Source organism: Dendrobates tinctorius, unplaced genomic scaffold, assembly GCF_039654945.1.
Source record: "Dendrobates tinctorius isolate UK_male_01 unplaced genomic scaffold, ASM3965494v1 ptg000054l, whole genome shotgun sequence".
In the NCBI taxonomy this organism is placed as follows: Eukaryota; Metazoa; Chordata; class Amphibia; order Anura; family Dendrobatidae; genus Dendrobates; species Dendrobates tinctorius.
Genome location: NW_027361722.1, coordinates 1,208,269 through 1,223,872, shown reverse-complemented (window position 1 = coordinate 1,223,872; position 15,604 = coordinate 1,208,269). Strand labels below are relative to the sequence as shown.

General features: G+C 49.3%; 1 protein-coding gene across 1 annotated transcript; it reads left to right on the top strand.

Annotated features, from left to right (window-relative positions):
* The first annotated feature begins 3,639 nt into the window (after nt 1-3,639).
* On the top strand, nt 3,640-15,040 carry LRRC58 (leucine rich repeat containing 58). The gene is made up of 4 exons (XM_073576977.1): nt 3,640-5,699; nt 11,558-11,686; nt 12,963-13,240; nt 13,910-15,040. Exons 1-4 carry the CDS (start codon nt 5,248-5,250, stop codon nt 14,104-14,106), a joined length of 1,056 nt encoding a protein of 351 aa, XP_073433078.1. The 5' UTR covers nt 3,640-5,247; the 3' UTR covers nt 14,107-15,040.
* The last annotated feature ends 564 nt before the right edge of the window (nt 15,041-15,604 follow it).

Below are 15,604 nucleotides of genomic sequence, written 5' to 3'. Positions count from 1 at the left end.
GGATGTTATATATATATATATATAGAAGAGATAAGCGGTGCGGATATTATATATAGAGGAGATAAGCGGTGTGGATATTATATATATATTATATATAGAGGAGATAAGCGGTGCTGATATTATATATATTATATACATAGGAGATAAGCGGTGCGGATATTATATATAGTATATACATAGGAGATAAGCGGTGTGGATATTATATATATTATATACATAGCAGATAAGCAGTGTGGATATTATATATATTATATAGAGAGGAGATAAGCGGTGCGGATATTATATATATCATATAGAGAGGAGATAAGCGGTGCGGATATTGTATATATATAGAGGAGATAAGCGGTGCGGATATTATATATATATATAGAAGAGATAAGCGGTGCGGATATTATATATAGAGGAGATAAGCGGTGTGGATATTATATATATATTATATATAGAGGAGATAAGCGGTGCGGATATTATATATTATATAGAGAGGAGATAAGCGGTGCGGATATTATATATATATAGAGGAGATAAGCGGTGCAGATATTATATATTATATATAGAGGAGATAAGCGGTGTGGATATTATATATAGAGAGGAGATAAGCGGTGTGGATATTATATATATTATATATAGAGGAGATAAGCGGTGCGGATATTATATATTATATATAGAGAGGAGATAAGCGGTGCGGATATTATATATAGAGGAGATAAGCGGTGCGGATATTATATATATTATATATAGAGGCGATAAGCGGTGCGGATATTATATATTATATATAGAGAGGAGATAAGCGGTGCGGATATTATATATATTATATATAGAGGAGATAAGCGGTGCGGATATTATATATATTATATATAGAGAGGAGATAAGCGGTGCGGATATTATATATATTATATATAGAGAGGAGATAAGCGGTGCGGATATTATATATATTATATATAGAGAGGAGATAAGCGGTGCGGATATTATATATATTATATATAGAGGAGATAAGCGGTGCGGATATTATATATATTATATATAGAGAGGAGATAAGCGGTGCGGATATTATATATATTATATATAGAGAGGAGATAAGCGGTGCGGATATTATATATTATATATAGAGAGGAGATAAGCGGTGCGGATATTATATATAGAGAGGAGATAAGCGGTGCGGATATTATATATATTATATATAGAGAGGAGATAAGCGGTGCGGATATTATATATATTATATATAGAGAGGAGATAAGCGGCGCCGATATTATATATATTATATATAGAGAGGAGATAAGCGGTGCGGATATTATATATTATATATAGAGAGGAGATAAGCGGTGCGGATATTATATATAGAGAGGAGATAAGCGGTGCGGATATTATATATATTATATATAGAGAGGAGATAAGCGGTGCGGATATTATATATTATATATAGAGAGGAGATAAGCGGTGCGGATATTATATATAGAGAGGAGATAAGCGGTGCGGATATTATATATTATATATAGAGAGGAGATAAGCGGTGCGGATATTATATATATTATATATAGAGGAGATAAGCAGTGTGGATATTATATATATTATATATAGAGAGGAGATAAGCGGTGCGGATATTATATATATTATATAGAGAGGAGATAAGCGGTGCGGATATTATATATATTATATATAGAGAGGAGATAAGCGGTGCGGATATTATATATATTATATATAGAGGAGATAAGCGGTGCGGATATTATATATATTATATATAGAGGAGATAAGCGGTGCGGATATTATATACATATTATATATAGAGAGGAGATAAGCGGTGCGGATATTATATATATTATATATAGAGAGGAGATAAGCGGTGCGGATATTATATATTATATATAGAGAGGAGATAAGCGGTGCGGATATTATATATAGAGAGGAGATAAGCGGTGCGGATATTATATATATATTATATATAGAGAGGAGATAAGCGGTGCGGATATTATATATATTATATATTGAGAGGAGATAAGCGGCGCCGATATTATATATATTATATATAGAGAGGAGATAAGCGGTGCGGATATTATATATTATATATAGAGAGGAGATAAGCGGTGCGGATATTATATATAGAGAGGAGATAAGCGGTGCGGATATTATATATTATATATAGAGAGGAGATAAGCGGTGCGGATATTATATATTATATATAGAGAGGAGATAAGCGGTGCGGATATTATATATAGAGAGGAGATAAGCGGTGCGGATATTATATATTATATATAGAGAGGAGATAAGCGGTGCGGATATTATATATATATTATATATAGAGAGGAGATAAGCGGTGCGGATATTATATATTATATATAGAGGAGATAAGCGGTGCGGATATTATATATAGAGAGGAGATAAGCGGCGCCGATATTATATATATTATATATAGAGAGGAGATAAGCTTTGCGGATATTATATATTATATATAGAGAGGAGATAAGCGGCGCCGATATTATATATATTATATATAGAGAGGAGATAAGCGGTGCGGATATTATATATTATATATAGAGAGGAGATAAGCGGTGCGGATATTATATATAGAGAGGAGATAAGCGGCGCCGATATTATATATATTATATATAGAGAGGAGATAAGCTTTGCGGATATTATATATTATATATAGAGAGGAGATAAGCGGCGCCGATATTATATATATTATATATAGAGAGGAGATAAGCGGTGCGGATATTATATATAGAGAGGAGATAAGCGGTGCGGATATTATATATAGAGAGGAGATAAGCGGCGCCAATATTATATATATTATATATAGAGAGGAGATAAGCTTTGCGGATATTATATATTATATATAGAGAGGAGATAAGCGGCGCCGATATTATATATATTATATATAGAGAGGAGATAAGCGGCGCCGATATTATATATATTATATATAGAGAGGAGATAAGCGGTGCGGATATTATATATATTATATATAGAGGAGATAAGCGGTGCGGATATTATATATATTATATTATATATAGAGGAGATAAGCGGTGCGGATATTATATATATTATATATAGAGGAGATAAGCGGTGCGGATAATATATATTATATATAGAGAGGAGATAAGCGGCGCCGATATTATATATATTATATATAGAGAGGAGATAAGCTTTGCGGATATTATATATATTATATATAGAGAGGAGATAAGCGGCGCCGATATTATATATATTATATATAGAGAGGAGATAAGCTTTGCGGATATTATATATTATATATAGAGAGGAGATAAGCGGCGCCGAGATTATATATATTATATATAGAGAGGAGATAAGCGGTGCGGATATTATATATAGAGAGGAGATAAGCGGCGCCGATATTATATATATTATATATAGAGAGGAGATAAGCGGTGCGGATATTATATATAGAGAGGAGATAAGCGGCGCCGATATTATATATATTATATATAGAGAGGAGATAAGCGGTGCGGATATTATATATAGAGAGGAGATAAGCGGCGCCGATGTTGCATCTCTGTGTAGAGCGGCCGCTCGGGTCACGTGATCCTAATTTTCGCTGAGTCACGCTCTCGCTGTTCCATGGTCTCTTGGTACCGCCCCCTGACGTCACCGCCCCGCCCCCCTGACGTCACCGCCCCCGTCTTCCTCTTATAGTCTCCGGTGTTCCGTCCTCCGCTTCTCTCAGGCTGTGAGCCGCCCCGGCTGTACCCGCCTCAGAACAGGACCTGTCGCAGAGCAGGAGGCCGCGCACACACCAGGCTCTGCGTGAAGCTTTGCTCCGGATCCAATAGAGACGAGAGGAATCAGGCCGCCAGCTACAGGGTCTCCGGGGGAAGGGCTGGTCGGATTCTGCAGGCTGCTGAGGGGGCTTCCCCCCCCTTCCATGGTGTGTGTGGGGGGTCTCTTACTGTAGGGTCTCCTCATAGTGTGTGTGGGGGTCTCTTACTGTAGGGTCCCCCATAGTGTGTGTGGGGGTCTCTTACTGTAGGGTCTCCCCATAGTGTGTGTGGGGGTCTCTTACTGTAGGGTCTCCCCATAGTGTGTGTGGGGGTCTCTTACTGTAGGGTCCCCCATAGTGTGTGTGGGGTCTCTTACTGTAGGGTCCCCCATAGTGTGTGTGGGGGTCTCTTACTGTAGGGTCTCCCCATAGTGTGTGTGGGGTCTCTTACTGTAGGGTCTCCCCATAGTGTGTGTGGGGTCTCTTACTGTAGGGTCTCCCCATAGTGTGTGTGGGGTCTCTTACTGTAGGGTCTCCTCATAGTGTGTGTGGGGTCTCTTACTGTAGGGTCTCCCCATAGTGTGTGTGGGGTCTCTTACTGTAGGGTCTCCTCATAGTGTGTGGGGGGTCTCTTACTGTAGGGTCCCCTATAGTGTGTGGGGGGTCTCTTACTGTAGGGTCTCCCCATAGTGTGTGTGGGGGTCTCTTACTGTAGGGTCTCCCCATAGTGTGTGTGGGGGTCTCTTACTGTAGGGTCCCCCATAGTGTGTGGGGGGTCTCTTACTGTAGGGTCTCCCATAGTGTGTGGGGGGTCTCTTACTGTAGGGTCTCCCCATAGTGTGTGGGGGTCTCTTACTGTAGGGTCTCCCCATAGTGTGTGTGGGGGTCTCTTACTGTAGGGTCTCCCCATAGTGTGTGTGGGGGTCTCTTACTGTAGGGTCTCCCCATAGTGTGTGTGGGGGTCTCTTACTGTAGGGTCCCCCATAGTGTGTGTGGGGGTCTCTTACTGTAGGGTCTCCCATAGTGTGTGGGGGGTCTCTTACTGTAGGGTCTCCCCATAGTGTGTGGGGGTCTCTTACTGTAGGGTCTCCCCATAGTGTGTGGGGGGTCTCTTACTGTAGGGTCTCCCCATAGTGTGTGGGGGGTCTCTTACTGTAGGGTCCCCCATAGTGTGTGTGTGGGGGTCTCTTACTGTAGGGTCTCCCCATAGTGTGTGTGTGGGGGTCTCTTACTGTAGGGTCCCCCATAGTGTGTGTGTGGGGGTCTCTTACTGTAGGGTCCCCCCATAGTGTGTGTGTGTGGGGGTCTCTTACTGTAGGGTCTCCCCATAGTGTGTGTGGGGGTCTCTTACTGTAGGGTCTCCCCATAGTGTGTGTGGGGGTCTCTTACTTTAGGGTCTCCCCATAGTGTGTGTGGGGGTCTCTTACTGTAGGGTCCCCCCATAGTGTGTGTGTGGGTGTCTCTTACTGTAGGGTCCCCCCATAGTGTGTGTGGTGGATCTTTTACTGCGGGATCCCCCTTTACCTGCCTGTGCAGCCATGGAGGGTCCGGAGCCGGCTGAGGGGGAGCACATCCTGAACCTTTACCGCATGGGTCTGGAGAACCTGAGCCTGGAGCAGATTCCAGAGGAGCACAGGCAAGAGGTTCTGCAGCTGCTTCTTCCCCACAACCGCCTGCTGGTGCTGCCGCCCGCTGTGGCCGCCTTCTCCCAGCTGCACCTCCTGGACATCAGTAATAACGGCCTGGCCTATATCGGGCCCGAGATCCTGGCGCTGACCCAGCTGAAGACCCTGCTGGCCAAGAACAACCGGCTGGATGAGTCCTCTCTGCCCAAGGAGATGGGCGCCTTGCGGCTAGAGGTGGTCAACTTCAGCGGAAACCAGTTTGAGGAGCTCCCCAGTCAGCTGCTCCAGATGCAGACCCTCAAGACTCTGTCCCTGGGGGGCAACCGGCTGAAGAGCATCCCGGCTGAGATCGAGAACATCACCAGGTAAGGGGGCATCACCCAGAAGGGCGATCTACTGTACCATGTGCCGTCCTCTCATCTATATATAGCACAGTGCTACCCACTGAGCCACCGTGCTGCCCTATATATAACACAGTGCTACTCACTGAGCCACCGTGCTGCCCTATATAGTACAGTGCTACCCACTGAGCCACCGTGCTGCCCTATATATAGTACAGTGCTACCCACTGAGCCACCGTGCTGCCCTATATATAGTACAGTGCTACCCACTGAGCCACCGTGCTGCCCTATATATAGTACAGTGCTACCCACTGAGCCACCGTGCTGCCCTATATATAGTACAGTGCTACCCACTGAGCCACCGTGCTGCCCTATATATAGTACAGTGCTACCCACTGAGCCACCGTGCTGCCCTATATATATAGTGCAGTGCTACCCACTGAGCCACCGTGCTGCCCTATATATAGTACAGTGCTACCCACTGAGCCACCGTGCTGCCCTATATATATAGTACAGTGCTACCCACTGAGCCACCGTGCTGCCCTATATATATATAGTACAGTGCTACCCACTGAGCCACCGTGCTGCCCTATATATATAGTACAGTGCTACCCACTGAGCCACCGTGCTGCCCTATATATATAGTACAGTGCTACCCACTGAGCCACCGTGCTGCCCTATATATAGTACAGTGCTACCCACTGAGCCACCGTGCTGCCCTATATATAGTACAGTGCTACCCACTGAGCCACCGTGCTGCCATATATAGTACAGTGCTACCCACTGAGCCACCGTGCTGCCATATATATAGTACAGTGCTACCCACTGAGCCACCGTGCTGCCCTATATATAGTACAGTGCTACCCACTGAGCCACCGTGCTGCCCTATATATAGCACAGTGCTACCCACTGAGCCACCGTGCTGCCCTATATATAGTAGTGCTAACCACTGAGCCACCGTGCTGCCCTATATATAGTAGTGCTAACTATTGAGCCACCGTGCTGCCCTATATATATAGTACAGTGCTACCCACTGAGCCACCGTGCTGCCCTATATATAGTACAGTGCTACCCACTGAGCCACCGTGCTGCCCTATATATAGTACAGTGCTAACCACTGAGCCACCGTGCTGTCCTATATATAGTACAGTGCTACCCACTGAGCCACCGTGCTGTCCTATATATAGTACAGTGCTACCCACTTAGCCACCGTGCTGCCCTATATATATAGTACAGTGCTACCCACTGAGCCACCGTGCTGCCCTATATATAGTACAGTGCTACCCACTGAGCCACCGTGCTGCCCTATATATATAGTACAGTGCTAACCACTGAGCCACCGTGCTGCCCTATATATAGTAGTGCTAACTATTGAGCCACCGTACTGCCCTATATATATAGTACAGTGCTACCCACTGAGCCACCGTGCTGCCCTATATATATAGTACAGTGCTACCCACTGAGCCACCGTGCTGCCCTATATATATAGTACAGTGCTACCCACTGAGCCACCGTGCTGCCCTATATATATAGTACAGTGCTACCCACTGAGCCACCGTGCTGCCCTATATATATAGTACAGTGCTAACCATTGAGCCACCGTGCTGCCCTATATATAGTAGTGCTAACTATTGAGCCACCGTGCTGCCCTATATATAGTACAGTGCTACCCACTGAGCCACCGTGCTGCCCTATATATATAGTACAGTGCTACCCACTGAGCCACCGTGCTGCCCTATATATAGTACAGTGCTACCCACTGAGCCACCGTGCTGCCCTATATATAGTACAGTGCTACCCACTGAGCCACCGTGCTGCCCTATATATAGTACAGTGCTACCCACTGAGCCACCGTGCTGCCCTATATATAGTACAGTGCTACCCACTGAGCCACCGTGCTGCCCTATATATAGTACAGTGCTAACCACTGAGCCACTGTTGCCCTATGTATAGTAGTGCTAACTATTGAGCCACCGGTGCTGCCCTATATATAGTACAGTGCTACCCACTGAGCCACCGTGCTGCCCTATATATAGTACAGTGCTACCCACTGAGCCACCGTGCTGCCCTATATATAGTACAGTGCTACCCACTGAGCCACCGTGCTGTCCTATATATAGTACAGTGCTACCCACTGAGCCACCGTGCTGTCCTATATATAGTACAGTGCTACCCACTGAGCCACCGTGCTGCCCTATATATAGTGCAGTGCTAACCACTGAGCCACCGTGCTGCCCTATATATAGTACAGTGCTAACCACTGAGCCACCGTGCTGCCCTATATATAGTACAGTGCTAACCACTGAGCCACCGTGCTGCCCTATATATAGTAGTGCTAACTATTGAGCCACCGTGCTGCCCTATATATATAGTACAGTGCTACCCACTGAGCCACCGTGCTGCCCTATATATATAGTACAGTGCTACCCACTGAGCCACCGTGCTGCCCTATATATATAGTACAGTGCTAACCACTGAGCCACCGTGCTGCCCTATATATAGTAGTGCTAACTATTGAGCCACCGTGCTGCCCTATATATATAGTACAGTGCTACCCACTGAGCCACCGTGCTGCCCTATATATATAGTACAGTGCTACCCACTGAGCCACCGTGCTGCCCTATATATATAGTACAGTGCTACCCACTGAGCCACCGTGCTGCCCTATATATAGTACAGTGCTAACCACTGAGCCACCGTGCTGCCCTATATATAGTACAGTGCTAACCATTGAGCCACCGTGCTGCCCTATATATAGTAGTGCTAACTATTGAGCCACCGTGCTGCCCTATATATATAGTACAGTGCTACCCACTGAGCCACCGTGCTGCCCTATATATATAGTACAGTGCTACCCACTGAGCCACCGTGCTGCCCTATATATATAGTACAGTGCTACCCACTGAGCCACCGTGCTGCCCTATATATATAGTACAGTGCTACCCACTGAGCCACCGTGCTGCCCTATATATAGTACAGTGCTACCCACTGAGCCACCGTGCTGACCTATATATAGTACAGTGCTACCCACTGAGCCACCGTGCTGCCCTATATATAGTACAGTGCTAACCACTGAGCCAGCGTGCTGCCCTATGTATAGTACAGTGCTACCCACTGAGCCACTGTTGCCCTATGTATAGTACAGTGCTAACTATTGAGCCACCGGTGCTGCCCTATATATAGTACAGTGCTAACCACTGAGCCACTGTTGCCCTATGTATAGTAGTGCTAACTATTGAGCCACCGGTGCTGCCCTATATATAGTACAGTGCTACCCACTGAGCCACCGTGCTGCCCTATATATAGTACAGTGCTACCCACTGAGCCACCGTGCTGCCCTATATATAGTACAGTGCTACCCACTGAGCCACCGTGCTGCCCTATATATAGTACAGTGCTACCCACTGAGCCACCGTGCTGCCCTATATATAGTACAGTGCTAACCACTGAGCCACCGTGCTGCCCTATATATAGTACAGTGCTAACCACTGAGCCACCGTGCTGCCCTATATATAGTACAGTGCTAACCACTGAGCCACTGTTGCCCTATGTATAGTAGTGCTAACTATTGAGCCACCGGTGCTGCCCTATATATAGTACAGTGCTACCCACTGAGCCACTGTTGCCCTATGTATAGTACAGTGCTAACTATTGAGCCACCGGTGCTGCCTGTCACACACAGCGATGCGTGCTGGCCAGCGGGAGATCAGCGACGAAAGAAATGTGCAGAGATTTCCCAGAGTGATCAGCGATACCGGCAGGGGGGGCGGTCGCTGAACGCTGTCACACACAGCGATCTCGCTAGTGAGATCGCTATGTGTGACAGGGCCTTTAAAGGGAGTCTGTCACCCCATTTTTGGTCTATGAGCTTCCGGCACCGCCATCAGGGCCTTATCGCCAGCACTCTGTAATGCACTCAGTAATGCTGTAGATAAGCCCCCGATGTAACCTGAAAGAGAAGAAAAACACGTTAGATTATACTCGTCCGGTGCGGTGGGTGTTGTGGTCCGGCGCCTCCCATCTTCATACGATGTCCGCTTTGCTTCCCGTCACGGCTCCTGCGCAGGTGTACGTTATCTGCACTGTTGTGGGCAGAGCAGAGTACTACAGTGCGCAGGCGCCGGACCCCTCTGACATTTCCCGGCACCTGCACACTGCAGTACTCTGCCCTCAACAGGACAGATATAAAACACCTGCGCAGGAACCACGACGAAGAAGGAGGACGGCATCGTATGAAGATGGGAGGTGCCGGACCACAACACCCACCGCATCGGACCGGACCCCCTCCGGTGAGTATAATCTGACTTTTTTTTTTTTTTTATTTAAATCTTTCAGGCTACATCGGGGGCTTATCTACAGCATTACAGAATGCATTACAGAGTGCTGGAGATAATCCCCTAATTGCAGTGGCCACAGCTCATAGGTGTAAAATGAGGTGACAGATTCCCCTTAAGGACTGAGCCCCCCCCCCCCCCCCGGCCTTTAGGACTGAGCCCCCCCCCCCCCCGGCCTTAAGGACTGAGGCCCCCCCCCCCCCCGGCCTTAAGGACTGAGGCCCCCCCCCCCCCGGCCTTAAGGACTGAGGCCCCCCCCCCCCCCCGGCCTTTAGGACTGCGCCCCCCCCCCGGCCTTTAGGACTGCGCCCCCCCCCCGGCCTTTAGGACTGCGCCCCCCCCCCGGCCTTTAGGACTGCGCCCCCCCCCCGGCCTTTAGGACTGCGCCCCCCCCCCGGCCTTTAGGACTGCGCCCCCCCCCCGGCCTTTAGGACTGCGCCCCCCCCCCGGCCTTTAGGACTGCGCCCCCCCCCCCCCCCGGCCTTTAGGACTGCGCCCCCCCCCCCCCCCGGCCTTTAGGACTGCGCCCCCCCCCCGGCCTTTAGGACTGCGCCCCCCCCCCGGCCTTTAGGACTGCGCCCCCCCCCCCCCGGCCTTAAGGGCTGAGGCCCCCCCCCCGGCCTTAAGGGCTGAGGCCCCCCCCCCGGCCTTAAGGGCTGCACGGTCTCCCTGATGCACGGTCGGCCGAGCTTCTCATCAGTAACGCTGCAGCATCTGAGGCCGATCTTGGAGGCATTCTCCAGCTTCGCCTCCAGGATGTGGAATCTTACAGATCATCGTGTAGCACATTGGCCGGGAGCAGAGAGAGGCTTAGTGCCTCGTCCACACGATGCCCGCTGGGTGTTGTCCTGTGCCCTGCAGGCGCCATGCTGTTGGTGCCCATTTTTGGGTCATGAATAACAGAAGTGGCTCCTATCCTGTTTTGCAGTGTACAGAGGGGCTATTGTGTGTGTGTGTGTGGGGGGTCCTGACTACTCTGCCCCCGTCTTCTGAGGACATGTCCATTAAGTCGCCACTTGTATCTGCTCCTGTAGTTGCAGTGACCTCCTCCTGGGGGCGCTCTCCACCTATCTGTGGCTTCCTGTGACGTCTGCAGTGTGGGGAATGTGCTGTATTTATCTTCCAGGAATGTAATCTGCAGATCTTCCTAGAATGGGTTAATGCGTGGCGCGCCGCCCCTCCCCTGCCAGGTGCTGATTCCAGGTTCACTGGGTCCAAAGTAAAGTGTGTACAAAGGTGACGGCAGCGGTGGCTCCTCCAGAGCAGCGATAACCTGATCTGTATCACCCGGAGGAAGCTACAATGTAACAATCTCCCGTCACTCAGAACGTTGCCATTTTCGGGGGGTCCTCGCTGACGGTCTGGTGCTTACTGGGGGCAGGTAGCGATTTATTGTGGAGGGTGGGCAGAGTCTGTTCTGTCAGTACTGCGCTCTGGATATAAAGTATTTGCCCCCTTGTGACCGCCCCCGGACTGTTCCCTGTATCTGTGGGGGCTGTCAGTCTGTGTAGATGTGGGGGTCTCATCCGTTCACTTTTGCTTTTGCAGCCTGGAGTTCTTGTACCTGGGAGGGAATCTCATCTCCTACATCCCCCCGGAGCTGGCCAACCTGCCGTACCTGAGCTGCCTGGTGCTGTGCGACAACCGGATCCAGAGCGTCCCCCCGCAGCTGGCGCAGTAAGTACCCCCCTCCTCCAGGGGGAATATGGGCTGTCGTGCACAACAGCAGAAGTTCCTCTAGAGCCTCAAAGTATCTGTACATCTGTGGTCGGGTCCCAGCTACTGTCCCCAAATTGTAGTGCCTGTCTTGACCTGCCGGTGGCGCAGTCTGTATAGGCTTGGTATGAGAGCGGAGAGCGCCACCTAGAGGACTGATCATGTTGTCTCAATCTTTCTCTTGGGGTATGTGCACACGCTGCGGATCTGCAGCAGTTCTGCAGACAGTGTACAGTACCATGTAAGTCTATGGGATTTACATTCTGCTGTGCACACGCTGCGGCTTTTTCTCTGCGGAAAAGCTGAGGTTTTAATCTGCAGAAAGAATTGACATGTCAATTCTTTCTGTGGATTCCGCTGCGGTTCGCCACCTATTCCATTGGCAAGGTGTCAAACCGCAGGCCAATTTACCTGCGGATCCGCATGGAACAATCCGCTGGTGAATCCGCAGCGTCTGCACATGGCCTTAGGCTGTGTGCACACACTGCGGATTGTCCTGTGGATTTGTCAAAAACCGAGGGTAAATCCGCATGTGCCAAACTGCAGCGGAATCCGCACAAAGAATTGTCATGCTGCGCTTTTGAAACCGCAGCAAAGCCACGGTGGTTTTCATTTTCCATTGATTTTAATGGTACTGTACACCGGAGCAGCAACTGCTGCGGATCCGCAGGACCAAAACCGCTGAGGATCTGCAGCAGAATCTGCAGCGTGTCCGTACACCCTTAGATCTCTCCTTGCTTTCATTGAAATGAAATATCGTTTACACAAATAACTAAAACATCGGAACGATGAGCTGAGATTGTGACTGTGTGGAGACAGCGCCACCATCAGGCAGCCCCAAGAGTGCAGGGATCCCAGGGGTAGCGTTTCTCCCTGCGGAGAGTGACATGTCAAGGTCCTGTTCTCTCTGAAGAGACAATTGTCATACTTAGTTTCCCAGAGGATCGTTGCAAGGCTTGAGTCTCGCCTTGGTATGTCAGGCTGGACCTGTCACTCCGCAAGGCGCAGCGTTACCACTTGGATCCCAGTCAGACGCCTCTCCCCCAGCTAAACCAGATCTCACACTTTGCACTGACGAGGGTCAGTACCCCGAAACATTGTCTGCAAACTGAGATTCCGGATTGTCTTTTATCCCAAGTCATGTGACAAGGCGCATTAAAGGGTCAATATTGACTTCCAGTAGGTGGTGCAGCAGACCTAGTCCTCTCTGAAGAGACAATGTGCATGTTTTTTGCAGGTTACACTCCCTGCGGTCGCTCAGCCTCCACAACAACCTCCTCACCTACCTGCCTCGTGAGATCCTGAGCCTCATTCGCCTGCAGGAGCTCAGTCTGCGCGGGAATCCTCTCGTGGTGAGATTTGTCAGGGACTTGACCTACATGCCGCCAACATTACTGGAGCTGGCCGGCCGCACCATCAAGAGCCGCGGCATCCCCTACAATCCATGGGAGCTTCCTGAGAACTTGCTGAGATACCTTGACCTGGCAAGCAAGTGTCCAAACCCCAAGTGCGGAGGTGAGAACAGCGGGAGGAGAGCGGCACAAGTGCAAAAAATATCCGCCACTCTGCCTGTGCATAGTGGTGTACAGAGAAGTTGAGCAGAATAGTGAGTGCAGCTCTGGGGTATAATACAGGATGTAACTCAGGATCAGTAATGTAATGTATGTACACAGTGACTGCACCAGCAGAATAGTGAGTGCAGCTCTGGAGTATAATACAGGAGGTAACTCAGGATCAATAATGTAATGTATGTACACAGTGACTGCACCAGCAGAATAGTGAGTGCAGCTCTGGAGTATAATACAGGAGGTAACTCAGGATCAATAATGTAATGTATGTACACAGTGACTGCACCAGCAGAATAGTGAGTGCAGCTCTGGGGTATAATACAAGCGGTAACTCAGGATCAGTAATGTAATGTATGTACACAGTGACTGCACCAGCAGAATAGTGAGAGCAGCTCTGGGGTATAATACAGGAGGTAACTCAGGATCAGTAATGTAATGTATGTACACAGTGACTGCACCAGCAGAATAGTGAGTGCAGCTCTGGGGTATAATACAGGAGGTAACTCAGGATCAGTAATGTAATGAATGTACACAGTGACTGCACCAGCAGAATAGTGAGTGCAGCTCTGGTGGTCGTGTGTAACCTTCTCTCACTGATTTCTTCTCTCCCTGTCAGGTGTGTACTTTGACAGCTGCGTGCGTCACATTAAGTTTGTGGATTTCTGCGGGAAGTACCGTCTGCCGCTGATGCATTACCTTTGCTCCCCGGAGTGCTCGTCTCCCTGCAGTTCTGTCTCCTCACAGAGTGAGTCTGACTCGGAGGATGAGGCGAGTGTTGCCGCCCGCAGGATGCAGAAAGTGCTTCTGGGCTGAACTTCCTCTATGGACTTGAGTCTGAATCCTCCGGGGATCTGTGGCCGGTTTCTTCCGTCACCCGCTGGTCCGGTCTGTGTGAATCCTGCGTCTCCTGGTCGCCGTGTCCTGTGCCGCCATTGCAGCTTCGCCCCATAACGGTGTGTCTTTGGTCTCTAGCGCTGCGTTGGCGGCTGGCGCAGATCATGGTGGCGCTCGTGGGACCTGTGCGGTTAATGTTGACGTCCGGACGTCTTTTGTACTATTGTGGTCCGTGAGGATCTTCTGCTTCCAGCACTTTATCCAGACATTGGAGATGGACCATGACGGCTGCTGCTAACACATCATAACCTGTGTCCGCGCGGCTGACTACAACTCCCAGCATGTCCTGACTGTTCTATCGACCTTGTGCCTTTACGGTGCGACGGGGCCTGAAGTTACAGCAGGGAGGAGATGTAGCAATGGATGGTGGGGGTCCGGTGCACCCACCACACAAGGCCTCGCTCAGCTCTGCTCCCCCTCGGCTGTGCGCTCCGTGTCCTCCGTGATGAGGAGGGGGTCGCTGCGCCTCCCAAAAGTCCTACCTGGACAAGTGGCAGTCGGTGAGGGGGGGGGCTTCTCTGCAGGGACCCCACAGTATTAATCATTGTCTTAGTATTATCTGGAGCCATGCCTCCTTAATGACACGTGCCTGGGGTCACGCTGAGGATGGCGGTGCCTGATGACTGAGCAGGGGGGTAATGATCACTGCGGACCACCTATCCATCTGCTGCTCGTTTATAAGAGCTACCACAATCTGCCGGGGGTCTCGCAGGTTGTTTGACCCCTTTCCTGCTGCTGCCCTCTGTTGGCGATCCGTGGCATTACAACCAGTGTTATCATCTCAGTGTCTGATCTTGAAGAAATGTGATTATTTTACTAAACCGCCAGAGGAATAAAGTTTGGTAGATTTTGACCTGTGGTCTGAGGACTCCCTGACTGAGACAGCCTGCCCCAATACCGGCTCGCTGCTGTCGGTGAATGGTGGCGTCCCCCCCCCCCCACTCCCAGCAATGGCCGCTCCGGCTGATGACAGGCCGGATCGTCACTTCATCTCTGGGATTAACCAAAACAGTAATTCAAAGGAAGAAACAGACTCGTCACACATGACACACCGGCCCGTCCTGCTCACAGCTGGTGGTTTGTTACAATGTGTTCGGGAAAATCCTCCGAGGCTCCAGCCCAGCATGGCTCATTGCCTGCGCCGATACATTGTAACGACCTGAGGCCAAGAGAGAATTGTGTTGCTGTAACTCTCGGGGTCAATTGTAACAGCCCCTCAGCTGTGAGGAGCGGCCGCAGCATGTTACTAACATTGTCACAGTGAGGAATTAACTCATGAGTGGAATTTATGGACGCGGGTTATTCCTGTCTTCTGCCACTGTTGGCAATGGTTGAAATGACGTGGCCTCCCACAGTGCGATGTGACACCAGAAACTGAGGCCCTGTGGACTCCACGTTAATGAGCTGCTGCAGGATT